The 19328-nt window shown below is 45.2% G+C and overlaps 1 protein-coding gene and 1 long non-coding RNA gene across 4 annotated transcripts in view; one reads left to right on the top strand and one right to left on the bottom strand.

The window, feature by feature from the left end:
- The first annotated feature begins 5605 nt into the window (after positions 1 to 5605).
- Positions 5606 to 19328, top strand: part of LOC309354981 (sacsin-like) — a 25579-nt gene continuing 11856 nt past the window's right edge. For 2 of the 3 annotated variants that reach the window (XM_081885316.1, XM_081885314.1), the window contains exons 1-7: positions 5606 to 5846; positions 9560 to 9590; positions 14635 to 14722; positions 15263 to 15374; positions 16496 to 16642; positions 17060 to 18494; positions 18989 to 19077. In XM_081885316.1, the coding sequence (XP_081741442.1) occupies positions 9568 to 9590; positions 14635 to 14722; positions 15263 to 15374; positions 16496 to 16642; positions 17060 to 18494; positions 18989 to 19077 (1894 nt within the window). In that variant the 5' untranslated portion in view covers positions 5606 to 5846; positions 9560 to 9567. Of the gene's footprint in view, positions 5847 to 9179; positions 9591 to 14634; positions 14723 to 15262; positions 15375 to 16495; positions 16643 to 17059; positions 18495 to 18988; positions 19078 to 19328 lie in introns of those variants that run through there. The other variant, XM_081885315.1, reaches the window with a different exon arrangement.
- Positions 13182 to 19328, bottom strand: part of LOC309355010 — a 21925-nt gene continuing 15778 nt past the window's right edge. Inside the window, exon 4 of the long non-coding RNA XR_014162403.1 lies at positions 13182 to 13352. This is a non-coding gene — a long non-coding RNA (uncharacterized lncRNA). The remainder of the gene's footprint in view (positions 13353 to 19328) is intronic.

Here is a 19328-nt window from a genome sequence, read left to right as displayed (position 1 = left end):
AGCTATTCAAGTTATTCAATACTGAAATATCAACACTTCCCAGTGGGGCAGCAGAATATGTTGCTGCAAAACAGCAACGAGTCTTGCGATACCTGGAAGACCAACACATTTATTTTGGCATAAACTTTCATGGACTAGGACCTACTTCGCCAGATCTATGACATGTAAGCCTCACTTAAACTTCACACACAACACACACACACACACGTAAGTGGGGGTGGGGAGAGAAAGGGTTATAAGCAGTGGGATTAAAGGGAATTCTACAATTCTACAATTCTATGACTTCGCTCAGTGGACTCATGCAATGCTGAAACAAAGTGAGGAAGAAGACACAGCCTTACAGAACCTCACAAAACATGCATTGTGGGCCTCAGAAGAAAGTTCCTCCAGCACCAGCTTCTGGGAAACAGTCTTTCAGCAGGTAGGATGAGAACGGCTGTAGCAAAGTTGCTTCAGCTCCCATCCTGAACAGCCGGGCTAGAGAAAGCTACTTGTGGTTGTGATTCTGAAATCTGCAGAGAGGCCTAAGAAAACTGACTGGATCACAGTTGTCTGCATGTCTTCTCCCAGTGCTGGTCATTCAGCAGGGTGATCAAGGTTTTTTTTAGCATGGAACCTAGTCTCGAACCCAGATTAAAATGGATGTAGATCAGGGCAGCAAACCCACAACCTGCCTAAATATTTTATTTTAGTTCCTTCCCCACATTTTCAAAAATATATATTGCTGCCTGCTTCCTTGCTTTGATACTGTGACGCCAAACATTTTTTTCTGGCGCACCAAGCACCCCCATTTGTCTATTAATTAAAAAAACTTAGTAATGTTTCTTCCATCTTACTGCTTCACTGAGATGCCAAACATTTTCTGAAACCCCCTAATTTGTCCATTTAAAAAAATGTTTTTAATTTATTTTTAGATGTCTATTTTAAAACGGACTACTCCTGCATTCCCCTGTTATGTGAAAATGCTTTTGTGGTCCCCAAGTCCCCCTATGTGCCCTTTAAAAAAATAAAATATTATGATCTAGATAATCAGCCCAATCGAAAAATGTCTGTAGTACAGTTGCTTAAACCTTCAGCACTTTCTCTCCCCCTGAGGCTTGTGTTGTGATCCTCACCACTCTGTTGCCCTTTTTGCTGCCTGTTACAAAAGGGAAAGAGGAAAAATAGGGATGGGAACGTTAAGTCACCTGCAAACACCTGCCACTTGCCACCTCCTCCTCCTCTCTTCTTTCTTGTGGTAGCAGTACAGCAGAGTCATGGACTCATGCTGTGGGTGGGTGTTGTGCACACACACACACCCCATTCCAGACATTTTCTTCCAATAAAAATACCATATTGGACAAGCAGTGTCTCCATCCCTTTCCCCCAAGATGCCTAGTGCAACATAGCTCATTAGTGCAAATGGGGCACAGCTCCACCAACCTGATTCTGTCCTCAAGCAGCGCCCACCTGCCTGCCTACCTGCAGACGCTCCAAGTGTCCCTATTTTCCAGGGGCATCCCTAATTTTTAGGAGCCGTCCCAGTTCTTGATTTGAGAGCCAGTGTGGTGTAGTGGTTAAGAGCGGTAGTCTCGTAATCTGGGGAACCGGGTTTGCGTCTCCGCTCCCCCACATGCAGCTGCTGGGTGACCTTGGGCTAGTCACACTTCTCTGAAGTCTCTCAGCCCCACTCACCTCACAGAGTGTTTGTTGTGGGGGAGGAAGAGAAAGGAGAATGTTAGCCGCCTTGAGACTCCTTAAGTGGAGTGAAAGGCGGGATATCAAATCCAAACTCTTCTTCTTCTTCTTGATTCTGGAATGTCTTGCTTTTCTTCAGGCTGTCCCTATTTTTATTGGAGAAATGTTGGAGGGTATGGTAGGATGTCCCTATTTTCACTGGAGAAATGTTGGATGATATGGAGTTATCCGACTCCCAAGCCATCTGAAGGCAATCCAGTATAGGGAAGTTTTGTAATGTTTAATGTTTTCTTATGTTTTTATACAGTATATGTTGGAAGCTGCCCAGAGTGCTGGGGCAACCCATTAAGATGTGTGGTGTATAAATAGTCAAATTATCATGGTGGAATGGGATGTCCCTATTTTCATCAGATAAATGTTGGAGGGTATGTACTTGCTTAAAATCCAGGCCAGGTTGCAGCAACTTCCCGATAGCTTCCTCCACATCCTTAGTCTCAGTGTCCTTCCCTTCTTTCCCCCTATGTTGCTTCATAGGCTGCAAACCTCTTGGGGTCAGGGACAGGTCATTTTCTTCTCTATTATGTGTCGGCACACAGATAATAAAATTGGAAAGGGCCTCAAAGGTCTCTAGTCAACCCCCCTGCCAATGCAGGAAACCCAGCACTTCAGTGGTGCTAACACTGCAGATTGACTTCACCCTCAGAGGCACACTCCATTGTCTTTTGAGACAGTCAGATGCCAACCAGTATTACAGTGCCTGCGCCAGAGTCAACCCATTATTTACAACACTCAGGTGGGATGGGAACATAAAGACATGGCTCAGTGGTAAGGCAACTGCTTTACAAGTACTTGTAGAAGGTCTCAAGTTCAATCCCTGACTTCTCCAGCTAGAGATGAAAGAAAGACCCTCTGTTTAAGAGGATGGGCAAAGGGCCCTATCTTACACATTACAGTAGCCCAGCTGGTTCGCCTCCAGTCTCATGTCTAGCCTATTTCCACCGATGAAGCAAGACTGCAGCACTATTGGTTTCTGTTCTTCGACTTGCAAGCTGAGAAATGAAACTTTCACTTCTGCAGAAAAAAATGCACGTGGACTTAACCTTTGCAGCAGTTTCCTTTAACACTAGAAAGATGAGAAACTAAGTTCTGTTAGGGTCTTGGGCTTGTCCCATTTAATTTGCATAGCACGCATCCATAGTCCTCAAAAAACACCAATCCTGATGCTCCCCCTATAAATTTGGGATTACCTGATATCATGGGTGTAGCCAGGCCTTTTGTTGGGGGGGCAGGTCTCTTGTTGTGGGGACAGAATCTCAGTCACCTATTTATTTTTATTTATTGGGGGGGGGACAGCGGCCCCCCCACCTATGCCCATGCCTGATATGATGATAATCTGATATTTTGGGGGAACATCAGGCTCTTAAACACTCCACTTGGGGTATGTGAACCAATTGTCATTTTCTACTTTTCTCTTTTCCATGCCTACTCACTCCTCAAAGCTTTCATTTCTGTTTTGGCGGTGATTCAGTCTAACTATTTCTGATGTGCTCGGGAAGGGAGGAATATCCCCCACTTTTTATCTCTCCTGATTTGCTCAAAACCAGGGAACTGTGAATTTACAATTGCCAAACTGTGTGCTTCTGCACATTTCTTGGTGGGGAGGGGTCGTTAAAAACAAAACACCAAGTTGCAGGCCCAGCAATCTGCACCTGTCCGTACTTAATAGCCATAACAGAACCAACAGATTAGAAGGCAGAGACTAAAGAAATTAAGGGCTGTCACGTGGAGCAAGCTTGTTTTCTCCTGCTCTGGAGGGCAGAACTTGAACCAATGGCTTCAGGTTACAAGAAAAGAGATTCCAACTAAACACCAGGAAGAGCCTTCTGATAGTAAGAGCTGTTCAACAGTGGAACTCAGCTAAAGTCTCCCTCGTGAGGTTGTGGACTCTCCTTCCTTGGAGATTTTTAAGCAGAAGTTGGGTGGCCCTCTGTCATGGATGCTTTAGCTGAACTTCCTGCATTGCCAGGGGTTGGACTCATTGACCCTTGGGGTTTGTTAAGAGTGCTGGGAATTGTAGTTCATAAGGGGTAACTGGATATGGAATAACTGATTGGTTCAAAAGTGGGAAAGGAGTACAACAAGGCTGTATATTGTCTCCCTGCTTATTTAACTTATATGCAGAATTCATCATGCAAAAGGCTGGACTGGATAAACCCCAAACTGGAATTAAGATTGCCAGAAGAAATACGAACAACTTCAGATGTGCAGATGACACAACCTTGGCAGAAAGTGAGGAGGAATTAAAGAACCTTTTAATGAGGGTGAAAGAAGAGAGCGCAAAATATGGTCTGAAGCTCAACATCAAAAAACAAAGATCATGGCCACTGGTCCCATCACCTCCTGGCAAATAGAAGGGGAAGAAATGGAGGCAGTGAGAGATTTTACTTTCTTGGGCTCCATGATCACTGCAGATGGTGACAGCAGTCACGGAATTGAAAGATGCCTGCTTCTTGGGAGAAAAGCAATGACAAACCTAGACAGCATCTTAAAAAGCATCTTAAAGCTATGGTTTTCCCAGTAGTGATGTATGGAAGCGAGAGCTGGACCATAAAGAAAGCTGATCACCGAAGAATTGATGCTTTTGAATTATGGTGCTGGAGGAGACTTTTGAGAGTCCCATGGACTGCAAGAAGATCAAACCTATCCATTCTTAAGGAAATCAGCCCTGAGTGCTCACTGGAAGGACAGACCGTGAAGCTGAGGCTCCAATACTTTGGCCACCTCATGAGAAAAGAAGACTCCTTGGAAAAGACCGATGTTGGGAAAGATGGAGGGCACAAGGAGAAGGGGACGACAGAGGACGAGATGGTTGGACAGTGTTCTTGAAACTACCAGCATGAGTTTGACCAAACTGCGGGAGGCAGTGAAAGAGAGAAGTGCCTGGCATGCTCTGGTCCATGGGGTCACAAAGAGTCGGACACGACTAAACAACAACAAAAGGGGTAAGCAACAATTCCCAGGATTCTTGGAGAGGGAATGTGCTTTAAATGAATCATTCCATACCATGACTGCTTGCTTGTACTACTTTCAAATCATCTTTATTGATTTTCAAATGTACACCCAATCATCTCCATTGATTTTCAGACATGCATCCAAACATCTATCGACCAACTCAAACGGCACAACCGAAATAAACAAGTGAAATACAGATCCAAACAGAAAAGGCATCAGTATGCCTCATATTATCTGCTATGATAGAGAGTATCAAACCCAGTGGGTTGGTTGTGCTTCTTTGGAAGAGAACAGGGGTAGGTGAGAATCAGTATTAAGAGTTGGTTGGGACCTCAAAGTCCACCCTACTGCAGGCAGCTTTACACCACTTTTAATAGTTATTGTGTCCCTAATCCTGGGAACTATATTTTTCCTCTTCCAGAGCTACAATTTCCAGCACCTCTTACAAACTATAGTTCCCAGGATTCTTTGTGGGGGAAGGCGTATGATTCCAATGCTCCGTATGTGCCAAAGTAACCCAAAGACTTGGGCTACAATCCTAACACCACCTTGTCTGGCACTGGCAGTAAGCTCTGTTGAATTCAGTGGGACTTCCTTGTGAGAGCTGCCGCTATAGTTACTACGCACTTTCGCTGAGGCAGCAGGGGAGGCATTTCCATATCTGTCTCTCTGGAGCCAGCCGTATCTTAGGGATCGTAGATCACAAGGATCCTAGAATCGAAGAGTCGGAAGGGACCCCAAAGGGTCATCTAGCCCAACCCCCTTGCAAGACAGGAATCCTGCCAACTACAGCTGTCTCTGGATGGGCTCGATCTTGGCCACTTCCTTCTGTAGTGTATCAGATACCGACTCTTCCACCTCTCCGCCTTTGGGACTGAATGCCCACCGTCTTTGCCCCACATCCCCCTCTAAAAGTGCCCGCCCCACTCCTCAGCTCCGAGACATTCCCCGCCTCTTTCCCAAACGGAGCGAAATCGCTTTCGGTTTCCATTTCGCCAGAATCGAAAGCGCCTGGCATCTTTAAAGCGCAGCAGCCGCTGCTTCCCCCGCCCTCCGCCTTGAGGCGAGGTAGGGCAGCGGACCTATTTGGCTCTTTAGTCATCGTCGGCCGGGAAGCTGCGCGGGGATCTTCGCACCTGCATCTTCCAAGAGACGCGGTGAGTAATAACAGACCGCAGGTGATGGGGACCGATTCAACAGGACTCCTGGGCTCCTTGGGAGGAGTAACGGAGTTTAAACAGGCTTAGAAGAAGTACGAGCGTCTCTGGAAACACAGCGAAATGCTCTGATCCTAAACACATTTGCTTAGTTAATACAGACACTTCTAGCCCACCTTTCCTCCAAAGAGCGCAAGGTGCCTCGTTCGCATTTTATCCTCCCAACAGCCCTGGGAAGTAGGCTAGGCTGAGAGATTGGCGTCTGTGAGCCATCGCTTTTGAGGTTTTCCTCACCTAGCAAATTCCCCACATTGCTTCTAATACTTCAGGCGGGGGAGAAAAATATATAGCTCGGCCTTGTTCCTATCGCTCTAATTTCTGCTTGCAGGCAACTTGCCTTTTCTTTTTATAAAACTTGGGAGGGAAAGTTAAAACGTCGACTTGCCTTGACGTTTAGCCTTGTCGACTAAAATGGTGCAGTGCTGGGCTCTTAGACCTCATTCTCCTAGTGTAGACTTGGCTTATAGTGTGACTTTGCAGTAGAAATACAAATATGGCTGTATTCTAAATGGTACTGCGTGAAATTACCACCGTTTTGCATTCTGGGGAACCTCCTGCGTCTAGTTGGCCTGGCTGGCAGGCATTCAAAAGGCGAGACTTACCCTACTGTCTGGATGCAATGATAATCAGGGAAGGCCTTGTCACTTGAATGAATTTTGTTTCCCTGCATATAGCAATTAAAAGAAAGGCTGAAGAATGTGAGGTGGCACGTGAGCAGCCCCACTGTTCTGGTACCCAAGCAATTCCTATAAAACTGCAGTTGGGAATCTACAAATGTAAACCCCTCCCCTTTGCTTTCTTGACACTCACCCCAGACACCATCTGGGCTCTGCATCCTCCATTGTTTTTGGCTGGCTTGGAAGGTGTCCTTGAACATTTTTGATGATGCCTTTTGTTTGCGTAGATATACAGTATAAGTTTGTGTCCATCTAGAAACCTCTAGCATTGAGTTTGCTGGGATGTTTCCTTCTTGATGAGGGTAAGAGGCACACCCATTTCTCTGTCCCTTTTTGCTTCTTGCCATGCCCACCACAGGCATCTGATGCCCAGAATGTGGACTTTGGGCTGGAAAAAAGGTTTCACATCCTCTTATCAACCCTTGGCAGGAAACAAAAAAAAAAATTCTCCGGAAATAATGATTCTGCAATAGTTGTAACGGATCATGTGCTTCCATAGTGTTCTGGCTCTGCAAATGTGTTGTTTGTTGTGTGTTTGGCTGTCTTGATGGCTGAAAAGGCGTGAACCAAATAACCTCAGTGGCCTGTGATGACCAGGGGATGTGTCTCTTCCCCTTACGTGTTTGTGATCCATTCTTCCAAAGTGCTCCCCTTAAAATTAGGGGAGCTGAACAAGTTTGCAGTTGGGTCTGTAGTTTGAAATGATGCAGGGATATTTGATAAATTATTAGTAGGGTTATGCAAAATGCAGCTGGACTGAGAAACACGAGTAAAGACAGGAATATTAGGAGGTGAACAGTGGAAAGTCTTGGGAGGAAAGTTCCCATACAATAATACTTCAGTATAATTTAGGGAAACATCACTTTAAAATATGCAGAAGTGATTTTTAACACCTTTTAAAGGTAAAGGTAAAGGTACCCCTGCCCGTACAGGCCAGTCTTGACAGACTCTGGGGTTGTGCGCCCATCTCACTTAAGAGGCATGGGGCCAGCGCTGTCCGAAGACACTTCTGGGTCACGTGGCCAGCGTGACATCGCTGCTCTGGCGAGCCAGAGCCGCACACGGAAACACCGTTTACCTTCCCGCTGGTAAGCGATCCCTATTTATCTACTTGCACCCGGAGGTGCTTTCGAACTGCTAGGTTGGCAGGCGCTGGGACCGAGCAGCGGGAGCGCACCCTGCCGCAGGGATTCGAACCGCCGACCTTTCGATCGGCAAGTCCTAGGCGCTGAGGCTTTAACCCACAGCGCCACCTGTGTCCCACTTTAACACCTTTTAGGTTGTAACAATTAAAAAAAATTAAAAAGTTTTGTTGGAAGGGATGTTGGGGAGTTGGATCTTATATGTGGTGGGATTGTAAGTATGTTGCCAAATTTTGGGGAAAGATTTTTAATGAAACCTCAGCAGTAATTGTCGGGGGGGGGGCAGGGAAGGGATCCCCAAAGCGCCTGAACTGGATCTGTTATTACAGGGGGAAATCAGAAAAGCTTACATAAACAAGTTCTTGGTGGGGCTCCAAGAATCTCAGTGACGAGATTTGGAGGGGGGGACTTACAAGACTTGAAACACAGCAAAATAGTACAACACAGCATGGGAAATCATGTTAATTGACGTATTGCTAAGGGTACGTTTGGCCGAGGTAAAAAAAAGAGACATTTTTGGTGGCCTTTTATTACGTACACAAGAAAGGTGGTGTGAAACCTATGCCATTGGTCTTTAGAAATATTTGGATTATGTAACTTTTATTTGTTCAAAGGCAACATACTCTCAGAACAGTGCAGGCTTGATTCTTTGTATACACTGTCTAGTTTATTTTTTGTAAGTTTATTTTATTTTGTAATCTTTGGAACATGTTTGGTGTCAAAGGTTTTAATTTAATAAACAGTAACTATAATAAGTAGTAAAAAGGTTGTATGCCTGCATAAGAAAATGAATAGAAGATGAACTGTCACAGGACAAGAACTGGGAGTTGGCAAGAGTTTAAGGAACTTGATAAGGGTGCTGAGAGTTGTTAGGAGACCCCTGTTCCCTTCACAGAGCTACAGATCTCAAGAGTGATTTAACAATAAATCCCTCTTCCCAGAGAACTCTGGCAATTGTCTTCCCGTGAGGGGAATTAGAGGTTCCTAACAACCCTCAGCACCCTTAACCAAGATTCCAGGAATCTTTGGGGGAAGCCATGGCTGTTAAAATGGTATAATAGTGGCTTAAATGTATATCTGGCAAATTAGCGGTTTAAATAAATATCGTCCACCTTTCCTGTCCACCTCATAGAATTGTTGCACAGTCTGTTGGCTACAAAAGCACATTCCAGATCACAGTCAATCTTAAGTAAGCATACTCTAAAGTGAGTTGGCCCCAATGGCTTAAAAGGACTTAATTTTAAAATGTGATGGGGGGGGGTTATTGAGTTGTTTTTGTTTTGATTATGTACTTTGTGTTTTTATATTGTGATTTTATCCTGTGAACTGCCTTGAGACCTGCAGGTATAGAGCAGCATACAAATTTAATAAGTTACAGTAATAATAATTTAGTAAACGTGTTTTAGATCGGAAGCAGATGACAGAGAAAGATGCCACACAGAGAAAGATTGCTTTTGCCTTTGGTAACAGAAGTCACATCCTTACCATACATTTAAAGCACCTTTTGGTTTTCCCCAAAGAATCCTGGGAACTGTAGTTTCTTCCTCACATAAACTACAGTTTCCAGCACACATAACAAACTGCAGCCTGGCAGGGTTTTCTATTGTTCCAAAATCCCTTTGATGAGAGATGACTGGTCGGGGGGGGGGGAGTGTTTGTAACATCATGGTAAGTGATACCTCTTGTCTGTTTTGTTAAAAAATGTCCATTTACAGAAGGAACAATAGTTTATGAGCTCTTTTTTTGTTCAGTGGGGACCAATGTGCAAATCGTATTGGTGAGATTATATACTCCATTTTTTCCTCATTCTGCATTTTTCTCATCACTTTTGCAGGTATCAACATGTCTCAGGGGCAGAAGAAGAGGTAAGAAATGGTGTGTGTGTGTATCCATGGGATTTCTCATGGACAAAAAAATGCCAGTGAGACTGTGCTGGATGTGCTGATCATAGAACTGTAGAGTTGAAAGGGACCTAAAGGGTCATCTAGTCCAACCCCCTGCTATGCAGGGATCTCAGCTAAGGCATCCATGACAGGTGGCTGTCCAACCTCTGATTAAAAACCTCCAAGGAAGGAGAGTCCACAATCTCCCGAGGGAGACTGTTCCAATGTCAAACAGTTCTTACCACCACAGAGTTCTTTCTGATGTTTAGTCAGAACCAAATCTATCTGGGATCTGATAACACCTTGCTTAAAACATTGCTGACTCTTCCTCCAAGGAGCTCAGAGTTAGACCGAGTGTGTGAAAAACTGGCCCAAGGTCACCCAGTGAGCTCTGTGGCTCTGAGGGTTAGGCTGTGGGCAGCAGACTGGGGTGAGAGCTTGCAGTGAGAACCAAAAGTTAAATGAGGATGCAGGATGAAGAAGCAAGTTAGGAGCAAAAGGCTACAGACCTCTGGGTATAGGGCAGTACAGTGGTATCTCGGGTTACATACGTTTCAGATTACATACGCTTCAGGTTACAGACTCCGCTAACCGAGAAATAGTACCTCGGGCTAAGAACTTTGCTTCAGGAAGACATCCCGGAAACATGGAAAGAAGCATATATCACATTTATTCCAAAACAGGATTCAGACCTAACTCAAGTCAAAAATTATAGGCCGATTTCATTGCTAAACACAGATTACAAAATATTTGCAGGAATCCTTGCGAAAAGAATGAAAAATATACTGTTAGAAATCATTCATAAGGATCAGGCGGGTTTCCTTCCAGGCAGGCAGATGAAAGATAATATAAGAAACATAATCAATATTGTGGAATATCTGTCTGCCAGGAATGAGAAACAAGCCATAATGATGTTTGTGGATGCGGAAAAGGCCTTTGACAATATATCTTGGGATTTTATGTTGAGAAACGTGGAATATATGGAGGTTGGTAAAGAATTCTTTAATGGAATAAAGGCAATCTATACAGAACAAAAAGCCAAATTGATTATAAACAATGTAGTCACAGAATAAATAAAGATATCAAAAGGAACAAGACAGGGATGCCCACTTTCGCCACTATTATTTATAACGGTGCTAGAAGTCCTTTTAAATTCGATTAGACAAAATAGGAAAATAAAAGGAGTGACAATTGGCCAAAATGAATATAAGATTAAAGTGTTTGCAGACGATTTGGTAATAACGATAGAAGAGCCAACAAGTACAGCAAAAGAAGTATTGGAGGAAATCGAACAGTTTGGAGGCATGGCAGGTTTTAGACTAAACAAGAAGAAAACGAAAATGATTGCGAAGAACATGGATCAAAGTGTAATTGAAATAATGCAACAGCAAACAGAGATAGAGGTGGTTAAAAAGGTGAAATATTTAGGAATATGGGTAACCCCCCAAAATATAGATTTATTCAAGAATAACTATGAACCAGTATGGAATGGAATAAGAAAGGACTTGGAGGTGTGAATCATAGAATCATAGAGTTGGAAGAGACCACAAGGGCCATCGAGTCCAACCCCCTGCCAACCAGGAAACACCATCAGAGCACTCCTGACATATGGTTGTCAAGCCTCTGCTTAAAGACCTCCAAAGAAGGAGACTCCACCACACTCCTTGGCAGCAAATTCCACTGTCGAACAGCTCTTACTGTCAGGAAGTTCTTCCTAATGTGTGGGGAAGAATGAAACTGTCATTTTCGGGCAGGATATCCACAATTAAGATGAATGTGCTTCCAAAGATGTTATTTCTATTTCAGACTATCCCCATAATTAAGGGGAATAGGATTTTTAAAGAGTGGCAAAGAGCGATTTCAAGATATATTTGGCAGGGCAAAAAGCCAAGAATTCAATTTAAGTTACTAACAGATGTGAGAGAAAGAGGAGGCTTTGCCCTACCTGACTTGAAATTATATTATGAGGCATCTTGCCTTTGCTGGTTGAAAGATTGGATAAAATTAGAAAATAAGGAATTATTAGACTTAGAGGGGTTTGACAACAGATTTGGATGGCATGCGTATTTATGATATGAGAAGAAGAAAATCCATAGAGGTTTTGAGAACCACATCTTCCAAGGTCCTTTAATTGAAGTATGGGATAGGTATAAAAACCTATTAGAACCTAGAGTACCACACGGGTTATCTCCATTAGAAGTTATGAGTATAAAGAAAATTAATATGAGAGCAATTGGATCACATATGGTCAATTGTTAATTAAAGAAGGGGGGAAATGGGAAATGAAATCATACGAACAGGTTAAAGAACATGTATATGGTTGCATTACTTTCAAATAAATGAAATGTTTAGGAAAGATATTAAAGAAGGAGGTTATGCTGACAAGGGTTCAAAATTTCAGATTGAAATAATAAATAATGATTTTAAAATTTTATCCAAAATGTATAAGTTGTTGCTATAATGGAATTTGAAGGATGAGGAAGTTAAGTCGGTAATGATACATTGGGCCAGAGACTTTGGCTATAACATACAATTTGAGGATTGGGAAAAATTATGGAAAGAAAATTTAAAATTTACAGCATGTATGACATTAAAAGAAAATGTTATGAAAATGTTTTACAGATGGTATATAACACCGGTAAAATTAGCGAAAATGTATAAGACATGTAACAAGTGTTGGAAATGTAAAGATAAAGAAGGCTCTTTTTACCATATGTGGTGGGAATGTAAGAAAGTGAAAGGCTTCTGGGAAAGGATATATAATGAATTGAAGAAGATTCTAAAATATACATTTATAAAGAAACCAGAGGCCTTTCTGTTAGGAATACTAGGTAATGAGATAAAGAGAAAGGATTGTAAATTTTTTCAATATGCAGTGACAGCTGCAAGAGTGTTACTGGCCCAGAAATGGAAACAACAGGAAATACTGACGGTGGAAGAATGGAGAATGAAGCTGTTAGACTATGCTGAGTTGGATAAATTGACTGGGAAGATTAGATATTTAAGAGACCAAAAGTTCATCGAGGACTGGGGAAAATTTGTGGAATATCTGGAAAGTATAAGTGAGGGACAGATAACGCTAGAGGGATTTAAAGAAGCACTGTGAAAAATTGAGAAGTATTGTTTAAAGGGAATAGAAAAGAAGGATATAAACAATGACAATACAAACTTAAGGAATGCGTAACTTAAATAATGACTATGGATGATTTACGGAAAAGCTGAAGGAAGTCCAGAAAAGAAACAATTTGTGAAAAATTGGATGTGAAATTTGTATGTTTTTTGTTTTTGTTGTAAACTAATAAAAATTATTTCAAAAAAAAAAGGGAACAGGATGCCAGGACCTGAGCCCAGCAACCCTAATGGCCGTTGTTGGTTGCTTACAACTTGCATCTTGCTCCAGGATGAGAACAGAAATTGTGCTCTGGCAGCGGGAGGCCCCATTAGCTAAAGTGGTGCTTCAGGTTAAGAACAGTTTCAGGTTAAGAATGGACCTCCGGAACAACCACTGTATAATAATAATAATAATAATAATAATAATAATAATAATAATAATAATAATAAAAAAGATGTCAGGGAGACAAGCCTTGAACAAGGCCTACCTGGAACAAGAAGTTCACTTATAGTTTTTGCTGGCCAGTAGGATCCAATAGCCAAGCTGGGTCAGTAGTGGCAGCCCAGGGTCCTTTGAATACTAAATTGTCCAGGCAGATGCCACAACAATGCAGTGTCACTCAGCAGGGAAACCTGCACACAGACCCAACAGCAGTGAAGATTTAAACTAGGAGTTAGGAACCTTTGGACCATGGGCCAGTTGCCTCCTTATTCTGTTTATAGTGTTTCTCACCCCTGCTAAACTTAAGGTTGCAAAGGCCTTCTATTGTAGCCAACAGTAAGCTTTTCCCCAAGCTCAATTGGGTTGTGTTGTTTTTAGGGTGCCGGGTTTGCAGCCGGGTCCAGAAACGTGATTAATCCTTTTCTCTCCCCACTTATAAACCCTCCACAATGTATTTTCAAAGAAGTCTTCTTTTGCCGTAATGGTTGTATGAGAGGGATGATCTTCGGAGAGTGTGCAGTTGGAGAGGGAAGGGTTAACCCATCTCTCTTCTCAGCTGAGATTTCCAGGAATCTCTCTCTTTCTCTCTCCTGGCAATTAGGCTTGCTAAAAGTTAGAAGGCTTTTTTCAACCCCAGTTGCTGTGCATGTTAATACATCTCTCTGTCTCTCTCTGTATATGCATGTACACCTGTGTACGCTTGTATTATTGTGCATTTGGTGGCTACACACAAGACTGGGAATGTGGCTCTCACAGAGGCGGAGCTAGCTGCTGCGGCACCAGGAGCTGCGCACATGTTGTGCACCCAGGGGGCAGGGCGAGTGTCCCAGGGGGGCGCCGCCTGCGCCATGTGTCCCAGGGGGCGAGACACCTAGGGGGGCGAAGCAAGCCACCCATGGCAGGTTGCTTCCTGGGCAGGGAGGGAGCCACGCCGCTTTGCCAGCAGCCTTCCTTCCCTCTTCCCCCCCAAAGGAAGCGGGGGGGGGAATGGCACAGCTGCTCATCCGCAACTCCCAAGCCTCCTTCGAGCTGTCAAAACGAAGGGGGAAGGGGGGAAGGCCGCTGGCAAGGCGGCACAGCTCTGCCCCTTCCCCTGACGGCTTGGGATATGCTTGGGAGTCGCAGGCGGGCAGTGTGCCAAACATCAACCCCCTCAGTGATGACACCCGGGGTGGACCGCCCCCACCGGCCCCCCTTCCTCAGCCCCTACCGGCCCCCCTTCCTCAGCCCCTGGGCTCTCAAAAAAGGTTCCCTGCTCCAAACTGAGATCTAGGAGTGGCTCTTGTGGGCAACCCCTCTTGCTACACCATTGCTACAGTTTACGTGGGCAGTGCAAGGGTTGGGCAGGTCGGCAGTGAGCTCAAGGTTGCCCAGGTGCACCACCCCACCCCACAGCCTGGTCCTGCTTAGACTGAAGTCTCTCTGTTTCTATTCATAGACTCTAACTACTGTAACCATCTGCCTTTCTTTCAGGAAGGGCTTTCGACAAAAATCACCTCCTGTCCTCAAATACTTGCAGGGTATCCTCCGCAAGTACCCAGATGGGGGTCAGATCTTAAAAGTAAGTTTTTAAGCATTGGGCCTGGATTTTTGCATTTGCTGTTTTTGAGAGCGAAGCCATTTCACATGGATTGCATTTTAAGTAGGGATTTAACAACTTGCGTGTTCACAGAGAGGAGGCAGTCAAACACCCAGATTTTGGGGGAAGAGAAGTAAGATTGCAAGTTTAGAGCAGGAAGCTGCTCTGAAGCGCAGGCCCAAAGGACGGCTTGTGGGAGTGGCTGGGTGCAGGGGTACCAAAGAAGGGTGTCAAAAACATCAGAATGGCCAGTTCTAGTGCAATATTAAAGAAGGTGCAGATTTGCAGCAAAGAAGCCTGCCAGGTCTCCCAGCCTTTACAGATGCGGGACAGCAGCAAGGAGATGGCTTGCCCTCCCTTTTCTAAATAGGTAAAGTTTGAAAGGGGTGATATTGACGACCCCTGTATATGTCTAGCAGTTTATGGAATGTGGGGCTGGCATCCATGTAGCAATTTCCACAGTTGTGTCTGTGTTGACCCCTGGCATTTATTCCTACTCTCATTCTCTTCTTCTTCCTGAAGGAGCTGATCCAAAATGCAGATGATGCGGGGGCTGAAGAGGTGATCTTGCTCTATGATGCACGGAGTTTTGGAACCCAGAGCCTTTTCTCAGAGGGGCTGGCAAGCACCCAAGGTATGGATTAGACAGCTCCCAATGGTGGGTGCTCTGGGGGCCCCAGCAAAGAAATCACAATGTCTCCTATAGGGAGGAAGTTGGCTGGATGAAATTCATAATAATTTTTCAGGGATGCTTTCAAGGGCCAAAGCCTTCCTTTTTAGCAGTCAGTAACCAAGGCTCCTCTAAGTTCTCCTTATATTGACACCAGAATGATTCTTTGTGCCTGGGAAGGCAGCAGTGAACTTCCTCTACTTTGGGGCCATTTCGTCCCACAATGCAAACAAGGAAAGCTGATGTAGTGATGTACATCAAGGAAAGATGATGTAGTGTCCTTCCAGGTGCCTTGTGGGAGGGAAATATGGCTGGCCCACTGTACAGTAGTTTCCCACATTCTCATTTCTGTGCTACAATATCCATTTTGGGATAGATGGAAAACACTGGCCATATATGCTCTCACAGTGACTGTTAAAGTCGTATAAATGTGCTTTAAACAAATGATGTGAGTACCTGAGAGTGCACCTCCAGTATGTTCAATATATTGGCTCTATTCCAGTATCACATCATGGTTTGCAGAAATCTTAATCTAGAAAAGAGATTGGGGTGGGGGCTGTGGCTCTCCAGATATAGTTGAACTCCAACTCCCATCAGCCCCAGTGATTATAGCCAATGGTCAGGGATGGTGGCAGGGCTCTCCAGCCCTTGTTTATAGCAGTGTTCCCCAACCTTGGGCCTCCAGCTGTTTTTGGACTATAACTCCCATCATCCTTGACCACTGGTCTTGCTAGTGAAGGATGATGGGAGTTGTAGTCCAAAAACAGCTGGAGGCCCAAGGTTGGGGAACACTGGTTTATAGGACCTGGTCTGCTTCTGATAGCAATCAGGTTTATTAGCCTGCTCCCATCTCTCTGGTGCCACAACCGTCTGAAGGTGGCTGTTACCACGGTTTGCTAAGACAGGATCTCGTGCCACAAAACGTTCAATCATGATTTCTGTTTTGGTTTGCTGGCCGATCACAAACCCTAGTTTGCAATTCAGACATTGTGCCATGTCAAATTTGGCTTGGGAGTGACACTGTGAATCAAACCATCATCAAGGCACTTGAGTAAAAATTGCATGACCACATTTCTCTTTTTCAGGCCCTGCGCTTCTTGCCTATAACAACGGTCTATTCTCTGAGGCTGACTGGGAAGGGATCCAGAGTCCAGGCATCAGTCACAAGGAGGATGACCCTTCTACAGTTGGACGCTTTGGCTTGGGCTTCAACTCAGTTTACCATATCACAGGTGAGAAGTTCTGCCTGGCTCAATTTGGGGGAAGTCAGTCTTCAAAACCAGATGTCTTTGGGAGGAAGGCATAAGAATTATAGGGAAAAGGCCTAGAAGAGACAGCTCAGGACCCCAAGACCTCAGGGACCACCTCTCTCTCCTCACATCGGCATACCTGGCCCCTCAATCATCCTCAGAGACCTTTGTCTGTGTACTTCTTCTGAGGGGGAGGGAATGGGAGAATGGGCTTTCTCAACAGTGGCTCCCCATTTCTAGAATGCTCTCCCCAGCGAAATATGCCTAATGCCATCATTGAGATGGGGGAAATTGAGAGAGATAAGGATGAATTGAAATAGGAGCATGAAGGGGGGAAAGGAACCAAGACTGGGGCACCCACATTTTAATGGCTGAATTCCTTCCCTTCGCTCTGTTTAGATTTCCCATCTATACTTTCTGATGAATATTTGGGGGTGCTGGACCCACAGCAGATGGCATTACATGACGGGGGTCAGCTCTGGGAGGTGAGTGAATGGGAAGAGGCATCTGACCAGTTCCAACCATTCTGGGCAGCACTGAAGTCTCTGGGCCAGCCTTGCCCAACTGTGGAGGGCCGCTTTCCAGGCACCCTGTTTCGCTTCCCGCTACGGCAGAGTCCCTCGAAGATCTCAGAAAACCTCTACAGTCCAGAACGGGTGCAGAAACTGCTGCTCTCGTTCGTGAATGATGCCCCCATTAGTTTGCTGTTCCTCAGGAACATCAAGAAACTGACCTTGGGTCTCATTGAGTCCGATGGTGCCATCCGTGAGCTGCTGAAGGCTGAGGCCACCACTCGCCCATTTAATGGGTTGGGCATGAGCCAAGGTGTGCTGGAAGTTGCAGAATGCAGTAGTGGAAAGGCAACCCTTGTTGATGATGCTATGGGCACTAAACTGGACATGGGTGTCCACATCAAAACACTTACTCTATGTGGCACTGGGACTGGACAGGCCAGCAAGTGCAACTGGCTTGTGTTGTCTGCTGAAGCGAAAAAGGATGCCTTCCCAGAACTGTGGGATCTCGCAGTGAAGGTCAGCTCTAAGCCTGTGTTGTCCTTGGCTTACTGTTTGCAAGACAAGTGCATGGGACGCCTCAGCTGTGTCCTGCCGCTCCCGGCCACAGAGGAAAACACCACTGGATTGCCACTGCACATCAGTGCCCCTTTCCAGCTGACAGATGACCGAAGACACGTGCAGTGGTCTGAAGAGGGGTCCCAGGCGAGGGGAGCCGATGGTCGTTGGAACCACTTGCTTATGGAGGAGATGTTGCCTGTTGCTTATTGCCAAATGGTACTGCTGGCATCTACCTGTCCGGACAACCCATATGGGGCGCGGCCAGACCCAGACCAAAGCCAACAACTCCGATACAAGCCTTTAGTGGTTCAGATATGCCAGACACTGATGGACATGAAACTCTTGGTACGAGTCGGGGATGGGGAACCTCGTTTGCTCCACCCCTGCAAAGCCGTGATCTTGCCAGAGGTAGCGAGTGGTAAACCAGTAGAGAAGGCCCTGGAGAAGGCCCTCATTTTGGCAGGATCACCACTTGCTGCTGCTCCTCTCCATGTGCGCCGAGCTTTGGTGTGGGGCGCCAAAGGCAGGGCAGCGGTGCAAGAGGCCACACCGAAGTTTGTCAGGGAGACCCTGCGACGGACTACCAGTGTGTGGCATGGGATATCCTTGACAGAGAAACAGTTGCTGTTGGAGTACTTGGTTGGAGATGGGTGTTACCAGGAGCTGAAGAATCTGCCACTGCTGCCGACAGCCAATGGAAACTTTACCTGCTTTGGAGATTCTGGAGAGACGGTCTTCCTCGATAACCACAACTTCCCCAGGTGAGCAGTCTTACCACATATGATCCCCAGGGTAAACCGGCATTGTCCTTTTCACCCTACCACAGTTAAATGTCCTCTCCCTATTAGATGTTCCAATTAATGGACTTGCATAATGGTTAATGCACGCATGTGCACACGCACACATACACACCTTGCAAGGCAGTTCACAAATGTCTTCACTATGGCTCATTTCAGACATTGCACCAAACCAAGGGACAGAGGCCTTTATGCACTTTTTTCATATGCATAGTTCGGCTCAGTGTCTCCCCTAGTGCCAGCCTGCACTTCTTTGAGACCCAGTTTTCACTCTGAGAAATACTGCCCTACAGGATAAAGAGGCCCATGCTGCATTTCTTTGATTCCCTAAAATGGTTAGTCCCATAAATAAACCAGTGGCATTAACTGGGTGTTTGTCCCATAGTGCATCCCATTTCTTTGTCATCCTGCCTTTGTCTTTCCTAACTGACTTTGGTTTCTTTCTGCCAATTTTGCAGGATCCTGTTGCCTGGCCTGGCTCACCGGTTCTTGCCCAAGGATCTAAACCCTGAGCTGCTGAAGCATCTGCAAACAATTGCAGAAAAGGGTGAGACTTTCAGTTTCCTGGGTGCACCATGATCAGCTTCTGGTGTTTTATGGGTTCCCCACCCTGGTGTTCTTAAGATGCTGTTAGACTACAACTCCTATTTTCACTGGCCATGCTAGACTTCAACTTCCTTCAGCCTCAGCCAGCATGGGCCAACGGTCAGAGATTATGGGGATGGTAATCCACAGCATCCACAGGGCACCAGGCTGGCTGCCACCAGTGTAAATGTTCTACCATGTACAAACACATGC

Source organism: Podarcis melisellensis, assembly GCF_964234715.1.
Source record: "Podarcis melisellensis genome assembly, chromosome: 13".
NCBI classification, from domain to species: domain Eukaryota; kingdom Metazoa; phylum Chordata; class Lepidosauria; order Squamata; family Lacertidae; genus Podarcis; species Podarcis melisellensis.
Note: the sequence above shows the minus strand (reverse complement) of the source record. Positions and strands in the feature narration are given on the sequence as shown.